Source organism: Ammospiza nelsoni, chromosome 6 (assembly GCF_027579445.1).
Source record: "Ammospiza nelsoni isolate bAmmNel1 chromosome 6, bAmmNel1.pri, whole genome shotgun sequence".
NCBI classification, from domain to species: domain Eukaryota; kingdom Metazoa; phylum Chordata; class Aves; order Passeriformes; family Passerellidae; genus Ammospiza; species Ammospiza nelsoni.
This window is the reverse complement of record NC_080638.1, coordinates 2,947,479-2,967,290: the sequence shown is the minus strand read 5'-3', so window position 1 is coordinate 2,967,290 and position 19,812 is coordinate 2,947,479. Positions and strand designations below refer to the sequence as shown.

The window sequence follows — 19,812 nt, the reverse complement described above, 5'->3', positions numbered from 1 at the left end:
TTGACCCCAGAAACTCCATGTTGTAATGGCATAGGTCTTACCATTGCCAGAGACATTTATTAATAAGACCCTCTAGGTATGAAATAAAACATGCAGAAAATATTCAAATCCATATCCACACTTATAAGGAGAAAAGCAAAAAGCTGGGGGAGGAAAGGCAAAAAATTCACCCTCTTAAAAGCAGAGGAATGCTTGGCTATTTTTTTGAGAGTGCAACACTCTAAGGCATTTGGTCTGAACAAAAGAGAAATATTAACTAGCGATGGTTGCATACTGGGATAGAGTTGTGTGAAAACTCTCAGCTTGTTACCTGTACTGACTCTAATCCACACCACGGAATGTGGTTCACTGCTGTCTCCTCTGGCCCCTCCATCTCACCACCCACAGGCCACAGGTTAGACAGTGGTGTGCCATGGCAACTGCTACATCCATATCCTGGCTTTCACACATTTGGGGTCATGGGTACCAAACCTGCACTCCATATTTTTAAATTACATGGACTAAAAATGTTTTGTCTGTATGCAGCAGTACCTTTAAAGAAGTACCTTTGGTTTGCGTTTTTTATTTGTCTTTTTCAGCTCATATTTGGCAACAAAAGGGGAATTTCAACTTCCCCCTTCACACTCAGTCTCACCAAAATCAACTAGAAAATTGCACAATCTCTACTGCACACATGGGCAGAAGAAGTTCTTCTCCTGAGCAATGGATGGGAACAGGCAAGACTTCAGGTCTGGTCACACACTAAGTTGCTACTGACATAGCAAAACCACCTCTGTTTACCAATGACTTAACAGAGAGATGTAAGGATCCATCCCTCACCAAGACAAGGCTGAAGAAAAGGACTTCTGCTATTTAAAGCTCTTCCAGGTTACATAATTTCTTTTTTAAAATTTTCCTCACAATACACTCTCCACTCTTCCTTCAGGGTTGTGACTGCACACACTACCTCTCTGTAAAAGTTCATCCTTCAGGATGACAAGTAATTTCCTGCTTCTTTGGAAAATGTATTGTTATTGCATTAATGAGGATAAAATGAATGTTCAATTATTTAAAACACAAACACAAAAGGAAAACCTAATAATTGAATTTACAAAATTATGCCAAAGACATAGTTAAGATAAATGTTGCAGTTCAGTCTGTTTTTCTATGATTCTGTAGTCCTGTAAGTCCAACAAAATTTTATATGGATAAACAAAATAAGCAATTTCTCACATGAACCCACAGAAGCTATATTGTCTTTGGCAGAAGTCAGGTAAAACTTAGTTTCTAACTGAAACTCACCCTAAGCACAAACTACACATCTGGAGGCCCATTGGGTTTCCAAACACACCAAGGCTGAACTCCAGAAGGTGGGGGTGGAGCACCATAATTAGTTTTAACCATTAAACACTTTAGTTTCTTATGGCCATGGTAAGTTCCAGAGAATTCTACCCAGGAGCACACTTAGCATCTCAAAGGACAGCTGCAAAGCCTATTGCTGGCATTCAAGATTAGTTTTTAACCATATGAGGAAACTGCTTCTCTGAAAATGAACTCACTACTGATTACAGGTTTGTACACTGAGCTTCCCTTCCTTTTTCTCTCCTTTTTTCCCCCCTCTATTGCTCTCATTTCATATTTAAAAATGCTGAGACATTAGAAAAGAGTTGGATCATGTCAATGTGCCAGGCTAATGTTTAACCTTAAACTTACACAATACAGATAAAAAGGAATTGTACTACAGATTTCACAGCTAACTCCTTTATTTCAGCTTGCCTGGCAGAAGCACCCACAGTACTTGGGTCTAAGTGTATTCCTCCTTAACTCATCCTTAGCTACCTTTTTTTTAACTCCCTAGAACAGAACTGGATTAGAAAAGGTGTTCTGGCTGAACACTCTTCCAGTTTATTTTTTGTCATTGCTGAGCTACAGATAAGATTCATCGTTGCTGTCAACAGAGTCAATCTGGTCAGAGCAGCAGACACAGTAAAACAGACTCTTCCATCAGAGAATTATACAATTGGTATATCAATTATACCAATTGGTAAATTGGTTTGGCAATGCCAAACTTTGTAGCTCCAGAAGTTAAAAAATTTGTGACTTGGGACTATATTGTTTTTGCAGCCCTATTTTTAGTCTCTGCCAGCATTGGAGTCTTTTTTGCAGTTAAAGAGAGGAAAAAGAAAACGTCAAAGGAATTTTTGGTGGGCGGTAGGCAGATGACATGTGGACCCATAGCTTTTTCTCTTACATCAAGCTTCATGTCAGCAGTGACGGTCCTGGGGACACCCTCCGAAGTTTATCGCTATGGGGCATCCTTTGTGCTCTTCTTTCTTTCATACACACTTGTCATCATTTTTACTTCTGAACTTTTTCTACCTGTTTTTTATAGATCTGGCATCACAAGCACTTATGAGGTAAGTAGAAATCGTAAAATAAAGGCATTATTCTAGCATAACTAATTATCATGAATATATTTTTTTAGAGAAAAATCTTCAACAGAAAGCTTTCTGCAGTGTTTTACAGAACAAATATATTGATATACTAATTATTTTTAGAAATAATTTGCATTTAAATTTAATTTACTTATTTAAACTAGCTATTTATATGGCATAAGCTGAAATCCTAGTCCAAGGGTCAGAGCTCCTTTTATGCACATATAGCACAGACTGGATAAGGGTTTATGCACAGCATCAAGTTAAATTACAGCTGGAAAATATTTAAGCGTATCCAAATGTTTCTGGTCTTTTAGTATTCTGCTCTGGTTTAGAGAGACAGACTTTAAGAACAACATTCAATACTATCCAATTCAAACTTAGTCTAGATATGGTAAATTTGACCAAGTTACTATATCTAAGTAGCTGCAGTGGGAAGAAGAGAAAGAAGGTGGCAGGTTTGTTCAAAAAAATAAAAAAGAAAGAAGAAGAAAAACCAGTCAGGGCTGGAGAATAAATTCAAGCATTCTCTAGGAAAAGAAATCAATGACTTCTGAATTTTGTAGAGTTTTTTGCCTGGCATTTTCTCTGGAACACATTTTTTCCTTCATATCAAAGTTCAGTAGCGGTCCTTATAAATAGCACATCCATGGGACAGCTACTGATCTTTTGGGATGGCCTCTTACTCACTTCAATCAGCTCCTGCAAGTTTGGTTGCTCCACTGTGGGCAGTTTCAACTAGGCATGAATTGGATGACAAAGCTGGATTCTTTCACACGGAACCTTCTGGTAACAGAAAAGCTGCTTGTGCTCACTGAGCCCAAATCCAAGGAAGGAAATTTGGCCAAACAGATCTGCCTGGGTATTTGGAAATACTTTCAGGTCTGTGAAGAGCAAAATTGACCATTGCTGCAAGTAGTTGCATTTTCTAGCTGGTTTTGATACAATGTTAGAGAATTAATTATTTTTGTCATATGAACCAGCAAAAGGGTCATTGTAGATGGAGAGACCCTTCAAGCATGCTGCAAAGATGACTGTTGGCTTCACAAATTATTTTTAGAAATAGATCAAGTTACATAAATTAGCCATGCATTTATATGGCAGACTGTGGGGTTTATTATGCAAGAAACACAAGATCAGCATGAGAAAAATGGAAAAGAAAAATATATTTTGGCAGTAGGAAGTGCACAGCCTAGAGACTTGTAAAGAGAGAAAACATGTACAGGCCATGAACATGAGAAAACATGTACAGGCCTCCAGCCTGGTGTCTGGGGGGCACATGGGACTGTGGCCCAAAAAGAGCTTCCCTGCATGGGGGCTGCCATGGGGCAGAGAGGCTCTGCAAAGACCCCAGGTGGTGATTCAGCCTTAAAACCTGGGCCTTTGGGTCTAGAGATCCACTCACCTCTGCAGTTCTTTTGAAGGTGGCAACACCTCTCCACATCCTTGAACCTGGAAGTCCCTAAGATCCCCCTTCGCGCCTCTCCATATTGGTGATGTGCAGATTTGGCTTTAGGCTAACACAGAAAAAGGGGGAAAGCCAGCTCAGCTCCTGCACTAGCAAACTCCATGCTGCTGTTTCACCATCTGCTCCACCTCCACTTTTGGCACTACTGGAGTCGATGCTATTTCTGCTAGAGACGAGCTCAAGTTTCCTCATTGTAGAGCTGGAATATACCTTCATTTGAAGTTAGAATTTCTTTGTAGTTCTTGGGATCTTCCAGTTATTCCTGGTGCAAAGAAGGTATTGATTACTGCAACCCAATATAGATCTTCCCCTGGTTCAGATGAGGAGATTGATTTCTTAAATCTAATTATCATTCTGTCTAATGACAATCTTGCTCTCCTCATTAGCTGCTCACAGCAGCAGGGCCAGCTGCCAGGAAGTTTACTGGTAAGCACAGTAAGGTGTCACTTGGGGCAAACAGAAGGTAACAGCTGTGTCACAGATGCTACATGTGCACTTTACTGACATTACGCTTTTTCCTAGTATTTGGAGTTAAGATTTAACAAGATTGTCCGTCTTGCTGCAACACTGATTTACATCCTCCAGACGGTAAGACAACATTGACTCTTTTTTTATGCTACTTTCACTCACCATTGATTTTCACAGCCTAGTCCCATACACCACACTTTTTATAATGAGATGTTTTAATGAGTAGTCTTTTTTCTTAGTTTTTTCACCTGAACTATGAATGCTAAAAAGAAAGTCAGATTGTATTTTTAACTGTCTAACTGCCCTAACCCTTCCTGTTTAGTATTAAGAATGCCATTTTAGTTGTCTTTAACACTCCTTAGTTGTCTTTAACACTCTTTAGCTGTATTTAACACATGTTGGGCTGTACTCTCACAGCACATTCTTGGTCACATTATGTTCATTGGAAGCCTCTCTCTTCCCAAACAAGTGGATTCTGTCTTTCTTGAGAAGCTGGTCAAGCTTCACTGGGTATGTTTAGTTACCCATTTATGACACTGAGGTGAAGTGTCCTATTTGAAAACTGCTTTACAAGGTATCCTTGTAGGGCAGATGCCCTGCTAGCTGCGGTCCCATGATGGTCACTGCTGTCACCATCTTGAAAGGTTACATTATTTGTGTATTTAATGGAAAGATAGGTTTTAATGGGAGATTAGGAGACATTTTCTTCTGCATTAATTCCATTTTAATTATTCCCAAACATTTGGCAACAGATCTGAATGCTTAGTGACTTTGATGCTTAGTTTCTCCATCAGCTCTCTCAGATCTTAGACATAAAAGGTATTGAGCCAGTTACTTTGAAAGGGATTGAATGGAAAAATGAAAATTTAATTTCTAATATCAATGCAACTTTATATCTGTATCACTATTTGTGTTTTCTGGAGATATCCTTTTTCTATTTCATGAGGATATTTTGTCATGTACTTGTCTTAGCAGTAGAGAAATAGGTAATACAAAGACAGATAATGGTTCTTCCCCCAGAAAAGAACTAAACACGACATTTTAATTTTTAAGGGCTGAAACAGAAAGCCATAGTACAATACAAGCTGATCTAAAGAAACCCTAGATCTGCTATTTTGCTCACAGCCCTACTCTAACTACAAGTTCTATCACTGAGCATTCAAACACATAATTTTTTTCCTTCAGATCCTTTACACAGGAATAGTGGTCTATGCTCCATCACTGGCACTCAACCAAGGTGAGTTCTTATGCTGCACTACACTGCTACCCCAAATAACCACACCAGAGGGATTGCTTCAGTAAAAGAAGTAACAAAAATAGATAAAAACCCAACCCTGCTCAAAGGTGCTATAAGAAGGTTTTTGCCTTCACCTCGTAGCTCCACATCTGACTCCCCTAGCTCCTCTCACACCCAAAATTAGCAGGAACCTCGTAGTTGCTCTTCTGCTCTCCTTCCTACTCATTACCGTCTGAAGAGACCTGAAGCAAACAATTTCCCAACATCCTGACAAAGTCCACAGTACAAGCTGATGATCCAAAACCATACTATGTACTTTGATTGGCCCCGTTCCTGTCTCTTGTGTTCAGGTTTCCTTGGGAATAGCTCCTTTTCCTGCAGCCAGAGATGAATGCTGTTCATCTGTCTGCCCCTAGACTTCTTCAATTAATATTTGCAAATTAGGCATAAAGCCATCACCATAGGTGAGATTTGTAATTTTGCTGTCATAGGGCACAAGGAATCATTGTGGCCCAAAACCTGATTTTACCAAAATTGACTGGGAAGAGATTGTAAATGTCTTTTCTTTGTTCATTATCTGAGTTGCATTCAGACTCACACAGCACCAAATTTTCTTCCTCTATCATGCAGCTGAATTCCATGTGAAAGTTCTCATTCATTATCACACCACACTAACTTTGCTAATAAGAGAACCTTTACAAATAGGTTTTGCCCTCACAGGTTATGGCCGGTGGGTGAGATTTCAGTATCAGCCAGAACAAAATGTGTGCATTTTGTGTAAAGAAACTTTACGAAGCAAAATGAACACAAAAATTTGTTTTAATGAAGTTCATTTTAGCATTAAATCATTCTTAGATGCAGGTAATGGAATTACTTAGGGGTTGGATGTTTTTTCATCTTAGGATTTTTGGGAATCTTTGAAGAACTTGGTTTCTCAAGATGAGGTCTGGACTAAGAACAGAAGTGAAGCATTGCTTATAAAGCTCTGTCCTGTCAGAATGACATTTTTGCTTTATGCAAGTATTCTTACTTTTGCTTGAAAGTTAGTTAATTTCAATTCAAAAGAAAACAACAATGAAAAACAGTATCCAGAAGTTCTACAAAACTTGAACAATCCAGCAAAGCTCCTAATAGACACGAAAGATTGAAGTTAGTAATTGCTCCTATCCTTCTAAAGCTAAAGGATTACAGCTCTTCTGCTACCTTCCAGATGACTCGCACCCATTTCACTCCCAATTTTGTTTTCATTGGTTTCACAGTCACTGGATTTGATCTCTGGGGCTCTGTAGCTGCAACAGGAATTGTCTGCACTTTCTACTGCACTCTGGTATGTAACAGGCGTAACTGAATACTTGGAACACAGACGGCTAATTCGACCATCCTTTAAACATTACACACTATCAGAAAAAGATGGCTCCTGCGAAGAACACAGATAAATTTCTTCCACATTCTGTGTTATAAGGAAATCTATTTGCTGGAAAAAAAAAACCTCTCTAATCCTCTGCTGTATGTCTCCATGTTTAAACCAGATATCTTGAGACAGAATCCAGATAAGGAGGCAATAAGCTTCCCTTGTCTTCTTTTGAGAAGATGATTCTTATATTTTACAAATTATAAGCTGGAAAACACTGCAATGAAAATTGTGTTCAAGAACAAAGCACTAAAACCTAGGAAGGATAATAAAGGTCAGAGAGCTTTACTTTTGAGTGGAAGCAACGTGAGACTCAAAATTCCAAACCAAATATCTTGTATAGATATTTGCAGCAAAGCAGCAGAGCCCTGTGGCTCAAGACACAAATAATTACCATTCTCATTGCCACTAATGATTTTTTTTTTCAATATACTGCTACACTCCTCTTGAAAACACTTATTATGTGCTCTAGTACTGATTTGATCAAATAAGAAATCTATGGAAGAAGCTGAATGGCAAATTGTCTGGAGATGTTTTTCTGTGTTGTGCTAATTGTGGGCTCTGAGAACATATGGAGTCCTATGGGATGTAGGAACAGGCCAAAACTCCCTAAGTTCCGCACTATCATATGTTCTTCAAATGCATATAAAGGAGGCAGTAAAAAAGCTTTTAACTGAAAGTCAAATATTCTTCTGTGCCTGTGAACAAACTATTTAGGCTGTGAAATTTTCTGACCTGCAAAAATACACACTTTGTGGTAGAATACAGAGCCCTGATTTGCTGGGTGCTGCACATACAGATCAGAAGCTGTCAAAATAAGGAGTCTTGCTACATTTTTCAGTACTTGAGCAACAGTAAAGAAGACTGGGGGTGTACAGTTTCTCTTTGTTCTAGGGAGGATTAAAAGCTGTTGTCTGGACAGATGCATTTCAAATGGTTGTTATGGTGGCTGGCTTCGTGGCGGTTCTGATTCGAGGCACTAGTCTGAACGGTGGAGTGACCAAAGTCTGGGAAGATGCCCATGAAGGATCTCGGCTAAACATATTTGAGTAAGAAACAAATGATGCAAACCATTCCTCTGTGTTCTAAACATATTTAATGTTTAGAAACCATTCCCTCAGTAAGTCAAAAATACACAGACTTGCTATTAAATAACTCTGGTGACTCAGAGAAGTCCATTCCTCATCTCTTCAGCTACTGGCAGTGCATTTGACCTTCAGGAAAGCTTTACTCTTTGAAAAAATCAAAGGTCTGCTGAACTGAAGGGGAGATTTGCCATTTTTCCATGTGTAGCTACAAATGCAGCCTAATTATTCCTTCCAATGTCATACACAGAATAGAGTTGGAAGGGATCCACAAGGATCAACAAGTCCAGCTCTTAAGTAAATGGCCCATAAAGGGATCAAACATGAAACCTTGATGCCATTAGCACCATGTTCTAGTCAACTGGACTAATCTCAGTGGCTAATTGTATATATCTTTCATTTTCTATTCATAAAACAGACACTGTTTTACTTGCACTTACCACAGCAGCAGGCAATAGTGCACCAGTGCACTGGGATAGAAATCTGATCTTCATTTGGTTGTTTGGGGCATTTGTTGGTTAACCAAGGCAAGTCAGTGACAGAATCCAGCAGCAAGGTCAAATGTTACCTGCTGTCCCAACCAAGATAAGAAGAACTGCAAAGACTACACATTCGAGACAGAAAAATATACTTGTACAAGTTAGATTTGCAGAGTAGCAGAATTTTGTTAGATAACACAGCAGCTGAAGCAATTTCTTGTAAAGGCAGTTATAATTATTATTAATTATAAATAAAATTATTAATAATTATTAAAAATTATTACTAAAACTCTGCTGGATTTTTTTAGAGTTTGGTAAACAACCTTGCTCCTTACAGAAGATGGGGTCCCAGGCAGGATGGCTTGTAGGTCTGCTACAGCATGACACAGGTCAGATGCCTGAGCATAAGCACCATTATAAATTTAATTAATCTGAATTAAGTGATCCTCTGACTAGGTCTGAATGATATTTGTTTATCCTGTCTTGAAAATAATGTGTTCCAATATAAAAGTATAAAACCTTCCAAACCTGAACACATCCGATGTCGTCTGTTCTGGAAAACCGTATTACCAATGCAGAATTTTTTGATTGAGGTGGTAGGACACACCAGATAGTTCTGAAAAAATCACCTACCTCTTGCTGAAAAAAAATATGTTTAAATAAAAAAAATTAATTGCTTCTTTCTTTCTTTCTTCTAGCTTTGATGTTGATCCTTTGAGACGACATACCTTCTGGACAATAGTTATTGGGGGAACATTTACCTGGCTAGGGCTCTATGGAGTCAATCAGTCCACAATACAGAGATGCATTTCCTGCAAATCAGAAAGGCATGCTAAACTGTAAGCTACCTCTTGTCAACCTATTCCTGCAATCAATCAAGAATTACACAGTCTGTCAGCTATACTGAAAAAATATATTTATATGATAAATAAATATTGGGATACCATTAGGTGGTAGTAAGCTAATTTTGCTCTGACAGACTTACTACCTCTGGCTCAAAATGACTTAAGTATATGCAGAGGAAAAAGTGAAATCCATCTCTTGCAGCTTATCAATTTGTGATCAGGCTGACAAACTAATCCTCAGAAGGAGAGTATGGCAAAGACGCCAACACCGAAGTTGCGCTATCTACAATCTCATTGTAAAAATGTATCTATTGGAACTGTGTTTATGTTATACAGGATTAAAAGTTGTTATTGATTTAGTGGAGCACTACAGTACAAGGTATTACCTAAATAAAAGTAAATCTTAATTTCTTAAAATTCTGCAGTGTCAGAATAATCAGAATCAATGAAGAACAAAGTGAATCTTCACAATATAGATACGCAGGTCTCCAGCTTGCTACCTGCCTCAACTTCAGCAGTAATATATTCATAGCTAGACATATTTTACTAAACAATCAGATTTTTTTTCACACACCTAGGGCCAATTGCCTGCACATGCAGCTAAAGAATAAAGGTATTAATTTTTTTCCTTTTTAAAACAGTTAGCTTTTTTGCTGACTGTAAAGCCATTAATTTCTCTGAAGGTCATGACTGTCTATACGAGTTCATCCTGTACATAATTCAGTGTCTGAAAAGCATTTAGAAGTCACACCAGGGAGAACATCACCAGTAACAAGTTGTGTTAACCTTTGTTTCCTGGCAGCACACTCTGAACTGGCCTTAGCAATAGATCTTGTGCAAGGTGTGTCCAAACAGGATGTGAGCTCTGTAAATCCTGGCAGCTCTCAGAACCTGCAGGATTGCTGACCCACAGCCATACAACCTCCCCAGCAGAGGCTGTCACCCACATCCATTCATGGAACAGAGAAAAGCCACCAGGACTGTTACTGTCCTGTTAAAAAGCCACTGACTGTTACTGTACTACCGACTGTTACAGTAACATTGGAAACAATATTCTGTGTGCTCTAAAGGGAGAGCAGCATCAGCATCTCCCAACAGGCAAAAATCTGTTCTTACAAGGGACAGGCATTACAGACCCAGCCCTCAGTGCAGCCCATTCTGCATTGAGGTTACTTGACTCTCCCAGCTCTATGGAGTTGCTTGGAAACTTTATCCTTGCCCTATAGCACAGAGATGGTGTGCTTTTCGTTTTTTTTATTTTTCATCTTGCTTTGAATTATACAGCCAGTTTGAATTATATAACCAATTGAAATTAAGAGATCTCCCAAAAAACTTCAGAATAAGTATCTTATAACAACTTTTTAGTTTATCTTCCATTAAACAGTTTCCTTCTTTTCCTCTAGAGCACTTTACCTGAATCTATTGGGACTTTGGACAGTCCTGGTGTGTGCAGTATTTTGTGGATTGGTGATGTACTCTCATTACAAGAGTTGTGACCCTTGGACAGCTGCTTTCATTTCAGCTCCTGATCAGGTACAGATGTCCATTACAATATTTAGGAGCTGCTTTGGGCTCAGATATAGCACATATCAGAACAGTTTAATTTTATGCAATGCTCTATGTCCTTCCAGCACTCAGGGACTAAGGTGGGTGCCAGATCAGAGCTACAATAATATCTATTCTGGCACTCCTGCAGTATTAGTTCAGTTGAGTATTTTCCCCAAAAGATATTCCCTTCGCTCAAAATCTGAAACCATGTTATTTGGGACAACATCAGAATTTAGCAACATGCTAATAAACATAAAATACTTTGCTTCCATTACCTTAATTAATTTCTTGTGTTGCTTGTGTGCTCCTTCTATGCTAGCTCATGCCATACTTTGTTATGGACATTTTTTCTTCGATGCCAGGAGTCCCAGGACTGTTTGTTGCCTGTGCATTCAGTGGAACACTAAGGTTTGTGAATCTGAATTGACATTTTAGCTGTTTATGGTAATTTCTTGAGGATCCAGAATGAGGTCAAAATATGAAACCCTAAGACTTTGTTTAATTATGTTACATCCCTGGAGATATTTGAAAGACACGTGGATGTGGCACTTAGGGACATGGCTTAGTGGTGGACTTGACTGTGCTGGGTAAACAGTTGGACTCTGTGACCTTAGGGATCTTGTCCAACCTAAATTATTCTATGATTATGTTTATGATAAGTCTAACTCCACATCTCCAGTATCTTTTTATCCCAAATACATTTTAGAATAATGTTACCAATACAAAGAAAGTGTAGAAAAACTGAGTTTAACTTCCCAAAATACTCTTGGGAGCTGCTCATGGTGAAACTGTGTTTACTTAAGGTAACTGCCACAGTATCATAGTCAGGGGTATAAACATTTTCACTAAGTCTATCTGAACTGTATTCACCAAAACCAGGCGCACTCACCCAGCTAAAAGAGTTGGGCCATTCATGGAGGACCAGGGTGGCAGTAGTGGTTACTGCACATCCTTCAATTTGTGAGGGAGTAGGGTTTTAATTCTGGAACATGTCTATACTTGAAGTCTTTGCAAACTTGTAAAAGGAAGGGTCACTTAGGATGTGTTTTTATCTTGTTCCATGCCAGCATGAAGCAGAGCCCCCAGCAATTGCAGAAGCAGCAGGAACCTCCCCAGTTAAAGTAGCATATATGAAAAATACTGTGAATCATACAGTTCTTGGAGAGCATTAGTGCTGAAAAAGAGGAAGCATTTCTATATAAATACAACTTGATTCCAGATTATATTGCTTCCTATTTACTTACCATTCTTCTCCCTTTCTACAGCACGGTAGCTGCCAGCATCAATGCTTTAGCAACTGTTACCTTTGAAGACTTGGTCAAGAAAGGTTTCCCAAACATCTCTGAGAAGATGAGCACATGGATCAGCAAAGGCTTGTGTGGGTACTCCAGATGAGACCCCTTTCTTTAGCAGCAAAGGGCACTGGCACAGAGAGACTCCCTCAGAAACAGAAATGCAACACTTTATAAACCCCCCAGGTGAACATCAGCTGAGGCCTTGGTAGCATCATCAGCACCATAGGGCAGAGGAACAAACAGAGACTAGCATGAACAACTCCCACTCAAAATCCTTGGAAAAATCTGGTCTACTGAAAGTATTGGAAAACACTCTTCGTAACACAGAATGAATGTTAATGTAGTTATTACCATATTACTCTATAGTAGTATTTATTTAGAGTAATACAGTAGATAACTTCTATTCAGAGTATCGCATAAGCAGGTTATTCAGCTTTTCAGAGAACAAAGCATAAAAGCAAAACAAAACCACTAAACATCATCAACATATCAAACATCCAACATTATTTAAATTTTTATGACATTTGTTACAATTATTGCAGTAACATCATAACCCTTTTATGAATACCATGATAATACCATAAGAATTCTATTAAAATTCATAAATATAATGAAAGCACCAAACTCATCTATTTTCTATCTCTGTAACTGCTTCTAGTCTTCTCCCTTCTTGTTTTTCCACTTACTACTTAGTTTTTTCACTCTGGACCTAGAAAGATCATTTTTATATCTGAAACCAAGGTTATCTAGCACAGAAGTTTTGGCTGGCTTTACTCAAGGCTGCTGCATACAGAGTTTCACCTACCATAAAGTTAAAACTTGTGTCAAGGGAAAAAAGCCATGCTGTTTTATCATTTCTCAACTCATTTATTAGATTATTTTAGAAGTGATACTTCAAGGCAACAGAAACATTCCTATATGAGGCATAACTTCTAAATTAATTTCATTGCTATTGTTCTACTTTGTAAGAAATATCAATCCACCAAAAACCCAACAAGACTTCATACAAGCCACTTACGGGTATGTAATGGTCTATTCTAAACACTCAATAAGTGACAATTCCCCTCTGCTGGCTGGTCACCTCAGACACTACTGAGCTAGAAGCCATCCCCACCTTAACCAGCACTGAGAGCCTCCCTACCTTACCTTTTCCAGGTGTATTGTACGGTGTCCTGTGCACTTCCATGGCTGCAGCAGCATCGCTGCTGGGAGGAGTCGTGCAGGTATTTCTTGCTTCAGAAATGCAATTAATGGAATAGGAATGAACACAAAATATAATGAACTGAGCAAATAATGCTGCCAGCTCTGATGGCTACTAGATTACCCAAACCATTTCTGTGGACATTTTGCTGAGAGGAATAAGTAAGGGGAAAAAAAAGTCCTCTAACTCCTTCACTATTGATTCACTGCTAGGAAACAATACTGAGCACAATTCTCTCTTTAACTGTGTCCTGAAATCACTACCTATCCCTTCTCCATCACCATTTTCCCAGAGAAAATTACAGATCAAAATCAGAACTGGGCATGCTTCCCCTCAGCTGCTGCCCTGAACTCCTCTTTCTTCTCTGCACCCACAGGCTTCCCTCTCCATCCATGGGATGTGTGGGGGACCCATGCTGGGATTATTTACTCTGGGAATTGTGTTTCCCTGTGCTAACTGGAAGGTAAGTAAACAAAAATCCTGATCTGAAAGATCAAGTTGTTTTTTGGTTAAAACCCAATTTTGAAAATTGTTTAGGTCCTTGAACTGCTTTTCAGATTTAATGCCTGAGGATCTAAGATCTATTTATATGTGCCTTTTCCCTGCCTAAATTTATCCTGCTGAATTTATGTCTATCCAGCTGTGGAATAACTGGTGATTAGATTCACATGAAGGATTTCTTAATTTTTTTTTTTCTGAGTTTCATTAAGAAGAAAAAATTATTCAATACTTGCCCCAGCTTTGGGATGCACAGAGTGATTTCAAAAGCTTTGCCTTCATTCTTTCACTCAAAACACATCATGAGCTCATTCCATATTGTCCCATCAGGATTCCTATCAAGGCTAGCAGAGGTAAAACTAAAATCTGTATCACAGCTTTAAGCACACTTCTGCTTTAACTTTTACAAACAGAGAGCACTAAAACACCATGTTTTATAGCTTAGTTGAGAGAGAACAGAATTTATTTACACCATAACCCATCATTACCTACTCCTGGCTATTTCACATTCACAGAAAAGCACTTTGCACATACCATCTTTTAACAGTATCTTTCCATACTTTCCAAGGGTGCTCTTGGAGGCCTCTTAGCTGGGATCAGCCTGGCTTTTTGGGCTGGCACTGGCTCTTTCATTTACCCTGCACCACCAACAAAGTCCATCCCTCTGCAACTGTCTACCCTCAACTGCACCCTGGCTAACAGCACCGAGGCACTGCTAACAGCAGCTCCCACGCTGGCTCCAGAGAGGTATTTTTCCTATTGTTACCATTTAAGCCTATGCTTTGCCAAGTGTGCCCCCCAGCCTGCAGCTGGGGTGCAGGCAGTACTGACAGGGCAGGCTGGAAGTGCAGACTGGTGCCAGACGTCACACCAGCTGCAGCTTCACCTGCACTGTGCTGGCTCAGTCAGGCAACAACTCAAACTTAACTGATGCTCATCACTAGCTGTTTCTGTCACCTCTTCACAGGCCTCTGCTGGCAGACACCTGGTACTCCCTCTCTTACCTGTACTTCAGTGCCATTGGCTGTGTGGGCTGTGCCATCACTGGGCTGTTGATAAGCTTTATAACAGGTTGGTGTTCTAAACATACATAGACATATATATATACAGACATATATAAATAATCATACCTTTGCATAAGCTGACTCAGCTGTTAAAAAAAGCCTTTTAAAAGTCTAGTGGGTGACTTGGGACACAGACTCAGAAGTGGGCAGTGGGCTCTGATCCTGCTCCCCCACCTCATGGTCTGTGGTCTGAGGCTCCCAAGGCTCATAGCCAGCTATCCATAGACTCACTTATTACTATTTTCTTTTTGCAGGACCTAGTAAAGGAGAAGACATCCCACCAGTGTTAATTAAGCCAGTCTGCGACCTGTTTTGCTTTTGGTCCAAAAGACTCAAAGTATTTCTCTGGTGTGGTGTGCAGCACGACAGCCTGGAGGTGAGTGCTGAGCCTATCAGCTCAGCCCTATTGTGGCCCAGGAGCCACAGGAACATATGAGAGCATGTGCCCACGTGAGGGCATGGGCTGAGCAGAGAAATAACCAGCCTTCAACAGCCGCTCTTGAACTTCTGCAAGGGATGCTGCATAAGCAGCAGAGACTGGAAATGAAATCAGCTAAACCCTGGTCAGTATTAAGTTGCATATTGTTCCCTAAGATTTTTTTCCCATTGTTCCAATTTTCATCAAATATGGGGACTCATGCCCTCAGAAAACAAAGAGCCCTCAGGAAAGCCAGGAAGCTGATCTAGAACAGAGGCTGGACAGAGCTAAAGAATAAAGCAGGGATTTATTCAAAGCATCTCCTCCATGGATCTACCTTGGGCAGCACAAGAGCCCAGCCAGGGCTGCACCCAAGAGGAACCAAAATGCATGACCACTCATGGGGGTCTCACTTTTTTAAGTTCTGCTCCATTTGCATATTGGAGTTAATTGTCCCATTCCAGCTTTAGCCCATGCAGTCCCATCCTGCTTGTTTTTCGCTCTTCAGTCCTTGTTGTTTGTGCTCTTGGGCTGAGATTTGGATCATTTGTCCTTGGCCCCATGGTAGAAAAGGAACTGTTTTGTACAGCTGCTCTGTGAAGTGAGCTCACCAACACTTAATATGAAGCTCAGAACTACACACTAAAGCAGAACAAAATCTGGAAAACATAAAAGCTAAAACCTAAGGCATCAAAACAGGGTCTGACCTCCCTCTCCCTGCTAGGACAAAACTGCACTTTACACTCTAGACAGTTCGCCAAGCTATTGCTTTCCACCAGGCTCAGGGAAAAGGACTTTAGAACCGACACTCTCATGAAGCTCTCTTGCTGCTGTCATCCCCACCACCATAGCCCCTGAGGCTTCTGCCCTCCAGAGCAGCACCAGAGAGCAACAACCAGGCAGTGCTGCACTCACCAGCATCTGACCTGCTCCTTCCCACCTCTTCCTCCTCCACATCAACAGGGCCAGCTATTCTCCAGGCGTCCCAACGCTTTGTAGCCCATTAAAAAGGCATACAGAATGAACATCTTTTTTCTTCTGCACTGTTTCCATAATTTTTCTTTCATCAAAGGAAAAAAGCAGTGAATACAGGCTTCAGACTACAAGGGTATTTTCTTTCTTTTTTCAGATGGACTTTGAGAAAAAACTGCCTGAAGCTGCTGCAAATAAAACCAGAACAGATAACACCTTCAAGAACAATACCAATAAAGAAAATAACTACCAGATCTGTGGTTACAATTCCGAGGAGAATTCATATACAAATATAAGCAGAGAAACTCGCCTCTAGAAGCTTAAGGACAAGGGACATTTAATCAAACTTTAGTTCTTCAGCTTCAGAAATTAATACCTTCTTTTACTGCACTTACCAGCTTGTAGGTGACCAAGAGGGAACAGCTGCTCTCAATAGCAATAAAGGTCAGATTTTTATTCCCCAATCTCTTGGCAGACCTGGGCAATGATGGGACAATCAAGTTTTGGAAGCACTGCTATTTCAGAAGAAATGTTTCATGAATTTTGTTGTGGAAGCTCCCACTCAGACACAGCTGCAATACATCTGCATCACATGCTCTATTCAGGAACTCATCATTGAAGGGAGTGTGCAAAGGTGAACTTGAGGTAAATTAAGACTTTGGAGAAGTTTATGGGGTATCTCACTAAGGTGAGTCTGTGAGCTGCCCTCTGATGGAGGGAAAGAAGAGAGGTCAGACTGAGCCTACACCCAAGCATCACAAAGAGTCTCCTCACAGGAACTCTGTACAGACCAGAATGGTCTTTCAGTCACCAAGATAACTGTGTTTGCTCCCTCTGGGGAATTCAAGTTTTCTTTATAGCTTCTCATTGTAAAAGCTATAGGATGGAGTAATAAATTTTACTTTGAATTCAGGATAGTTCTTTATCTGTGTTAGTTTTCACCTCAAAAGGGTCCACTTTTTAGCAATAAAGGAAATAAACCAACATTTAATGATGATCATGCCTCCTAATTGATAATTCATGCTGAATTTTGAAAAAAAAGACACATAATTAGGCAAAATAATCTGTCTGGTACACTGTCTTGGAAGCAGAGCACATTCAGTGCTCTATTCCAGTCAAACACATTTCCTTGAAAACTTGCTGGTTGAAAATAAAGCCAACAGATCACCTCTCACCTTGACTAACTTCTGGATATAGTTTTTCAATAAACATATTTGTTTTAAAACAAAATTCACAATTGAGTGAAACAGACTGAATGAAAATATCAAAGACAACTCACAGACTCACCTGAGACATTTAGCTTGTATTTCTTTGAAGAGCCCCTCTGTTGCTTTTGCTTTAGCAGTGACCATCTTTATGATGCAGATGTATGTCAATCTGGTCCTTGAAGTCACTTGACCTGTCTGGGTTCATGCTCTACCCCTGGAAGTGGTCCCAGGATTTTAATCAGAAAACAGAAATAGGAGCCTGTAAATGACACTCCCTTGCTTGCATGGAACAGTTTGTCAAGAAACTGAGAACCAAGTCACTATTTGTGTTAATCCTCAATACTTGTGTTAATCCCTTTTACAGTGCTCTTATCATCTCATCAAAGCTTCCAGCTGAGTCTGGCTGCAAGGCAGCTGCTTGCTGTCTCATGGAGCATGCTCTCCCTTCCTGCTGCCACACCTGGGATTGCCAGCAAGGTGAAGAGGGAAACTCAGTAAATGCTACTGGACCATTTGTATCTCATGGGCACACACCTTACATTTTCAAACAAAAAAAAAAAAAAATTGTATTTTTTTCATCAAAATACACAATCACTTATACAAATATTTCACATTTCCAAAAACCAAACAAAAACCATTATTACTACTTACCTTAACTATCAACTTCTATAACTTCCTGTTTCTACAAAAACTGTTAACCCTCAAAAATTATAAACTTTACAACTATAACAAACAAATATTACCAAATACCCATCTTTTATGAAATTTAAAAGCATTCATGTGTCTATTAATACTTTTTCAAATACAATTTTTACTTCGACACACAAAAAAAACCCAATCATAATTACCAACACTTTCTACAAACATTTCCTTCATTATTTACCCCCAAAAAAACCAGACAATAACCTCACATACACAACTCAAAATTTAACCACATTTTTAATAAACTAAAATATTCACCACACTTTTAAAATTCCCGATCCCCTACGAATAAAAAAATTATTAAAAAAACACACCACACTCTAAAACACATTTTAAAGCAACAACAACAAAAAAATAACCAAAACAACACCTCACATAAAATTACACAAAACTTTATATATCCTTAATTTTTTTAACTCATTGACAAAATCTAATCCTCCAATTTTAAAACACTTTTCAAATAATGCAGAAATGAAATTTTAAAAAATCATCCAATTTTAATCAAAACCCCTAAAACAAAAATTAAAACATAATTTCCACAAATAAGTTAAAATAAAAATTATATTTCCACAAATACAAAACCCAAATAAATGCCCACAAAAAACATAAAACCATATCCCACTCAAACTCACACCAACAATTCCACAAACGAAAAAGCAAACACACAAACATAAACTACACAAAAAACCTATTATTTATACCAAACATTCCCTATTCAACCTACAAAAACTACAAATCTTAAACTTTATATTAATATTTAGACTACAAAAATTATTAATATAATAAAACTCTTTTAACAAAAACGTAATATCGATCATATTTTTTTAAATCCTAAAATATCTAAATTTATAAGAATTAAGTATTAAAAAAACAACTTAATACCTTATAATTAACCAATCCCTAAAGAAATACTAAAAAATTTACTCTCCACTTCCTGAGCCATTGATCCTTTCAGAGGCAGATCTGGCCTGTCCACTTTGGTTGAAAAAATGAGATTATGAAACTAAGCACAGATAAATCCTAGAAGAGATTACATTTAAGAAATTGTTAGTCACTAGTCAAAGCAGTATAACATAAATGACTGAAAATTTGAAAACTCAGTCTAGCTGTGCCTTGAGGCCAAAATAATTGACTATTTAATTGTTATGAATTCCTAAGCCAAGTATGACCCTGAAATTACTTTCTTACAAGACTACGGTTTGAATGCTCATGAGCACTCACTTTTCAAGTATACAATTCTTTTAATTATCTTTGACTATTTGGAATAATAAAGCTCACAGCCTTTTTCAAAGATATCCAAGTTTATTACTGAAAAAAAAAGTAATAATCAAATGTGCATGATACAGCAAGTAGTTGCATTTGTAAATGTAAACCTTGATAAAGTAAACAGCATCCCAAAGACAAATTGATGCCAAAAGTGTCTTACAATAGTTAATCAGATTTACAACTTTTTCCTCAGTGAATTCTTTAATTTCTGGGGTACACAGCTGCTTGTAAAA

The 19,812-nt window shown here is 38.8% G+C and overlaps 1 protein-coding gene across 1 annotated transcript; it reads left to right on the top strand.

Annotated features, from left to right (window-relative positions):
* The first annotated feature begins 1,851 nt into the window (after nucleotides 1-1,851).
* Nucleotides 1,852-19,418, top strand: SLC5A12 (solute carrier family 5 member 12). The gene is made up of 15 exons (XM_059473533.1): nucleotides 1,852-2,396; nucleotides 4,405-4,470; nucleotides 5,536-5,587; nucleotides 6,847-6,914; nucleotides 7,893-8,047; nucleotides 9,261-9,401; nucleotides 10,811-10,940; nucleotides 11,275-11,363; nucleotides 12,221-12,333; nucleotides 13,406-13,473; nucleotides 13,828-13,914; nucleotides 14,518-14,696; nucleotides 14,917-15,020; nucleotides 15,268-15,389; nucleotides 16,561-19,418. Exons 1-15 carry the CDS (start codon nucleotides 2,040-2,042, stop codon nucleotides 16,717-16,719), a joined length of 1,890 nt encoding a protein of 629 aa, XP_059329516.1. The 5' UTR covers nucleotides 1,852-2,039; the 3' UTR covers nucleotides 16,720-19,418.
* Nucleotides 19,419-19,812: the final 394 nt, after the last annotated feature.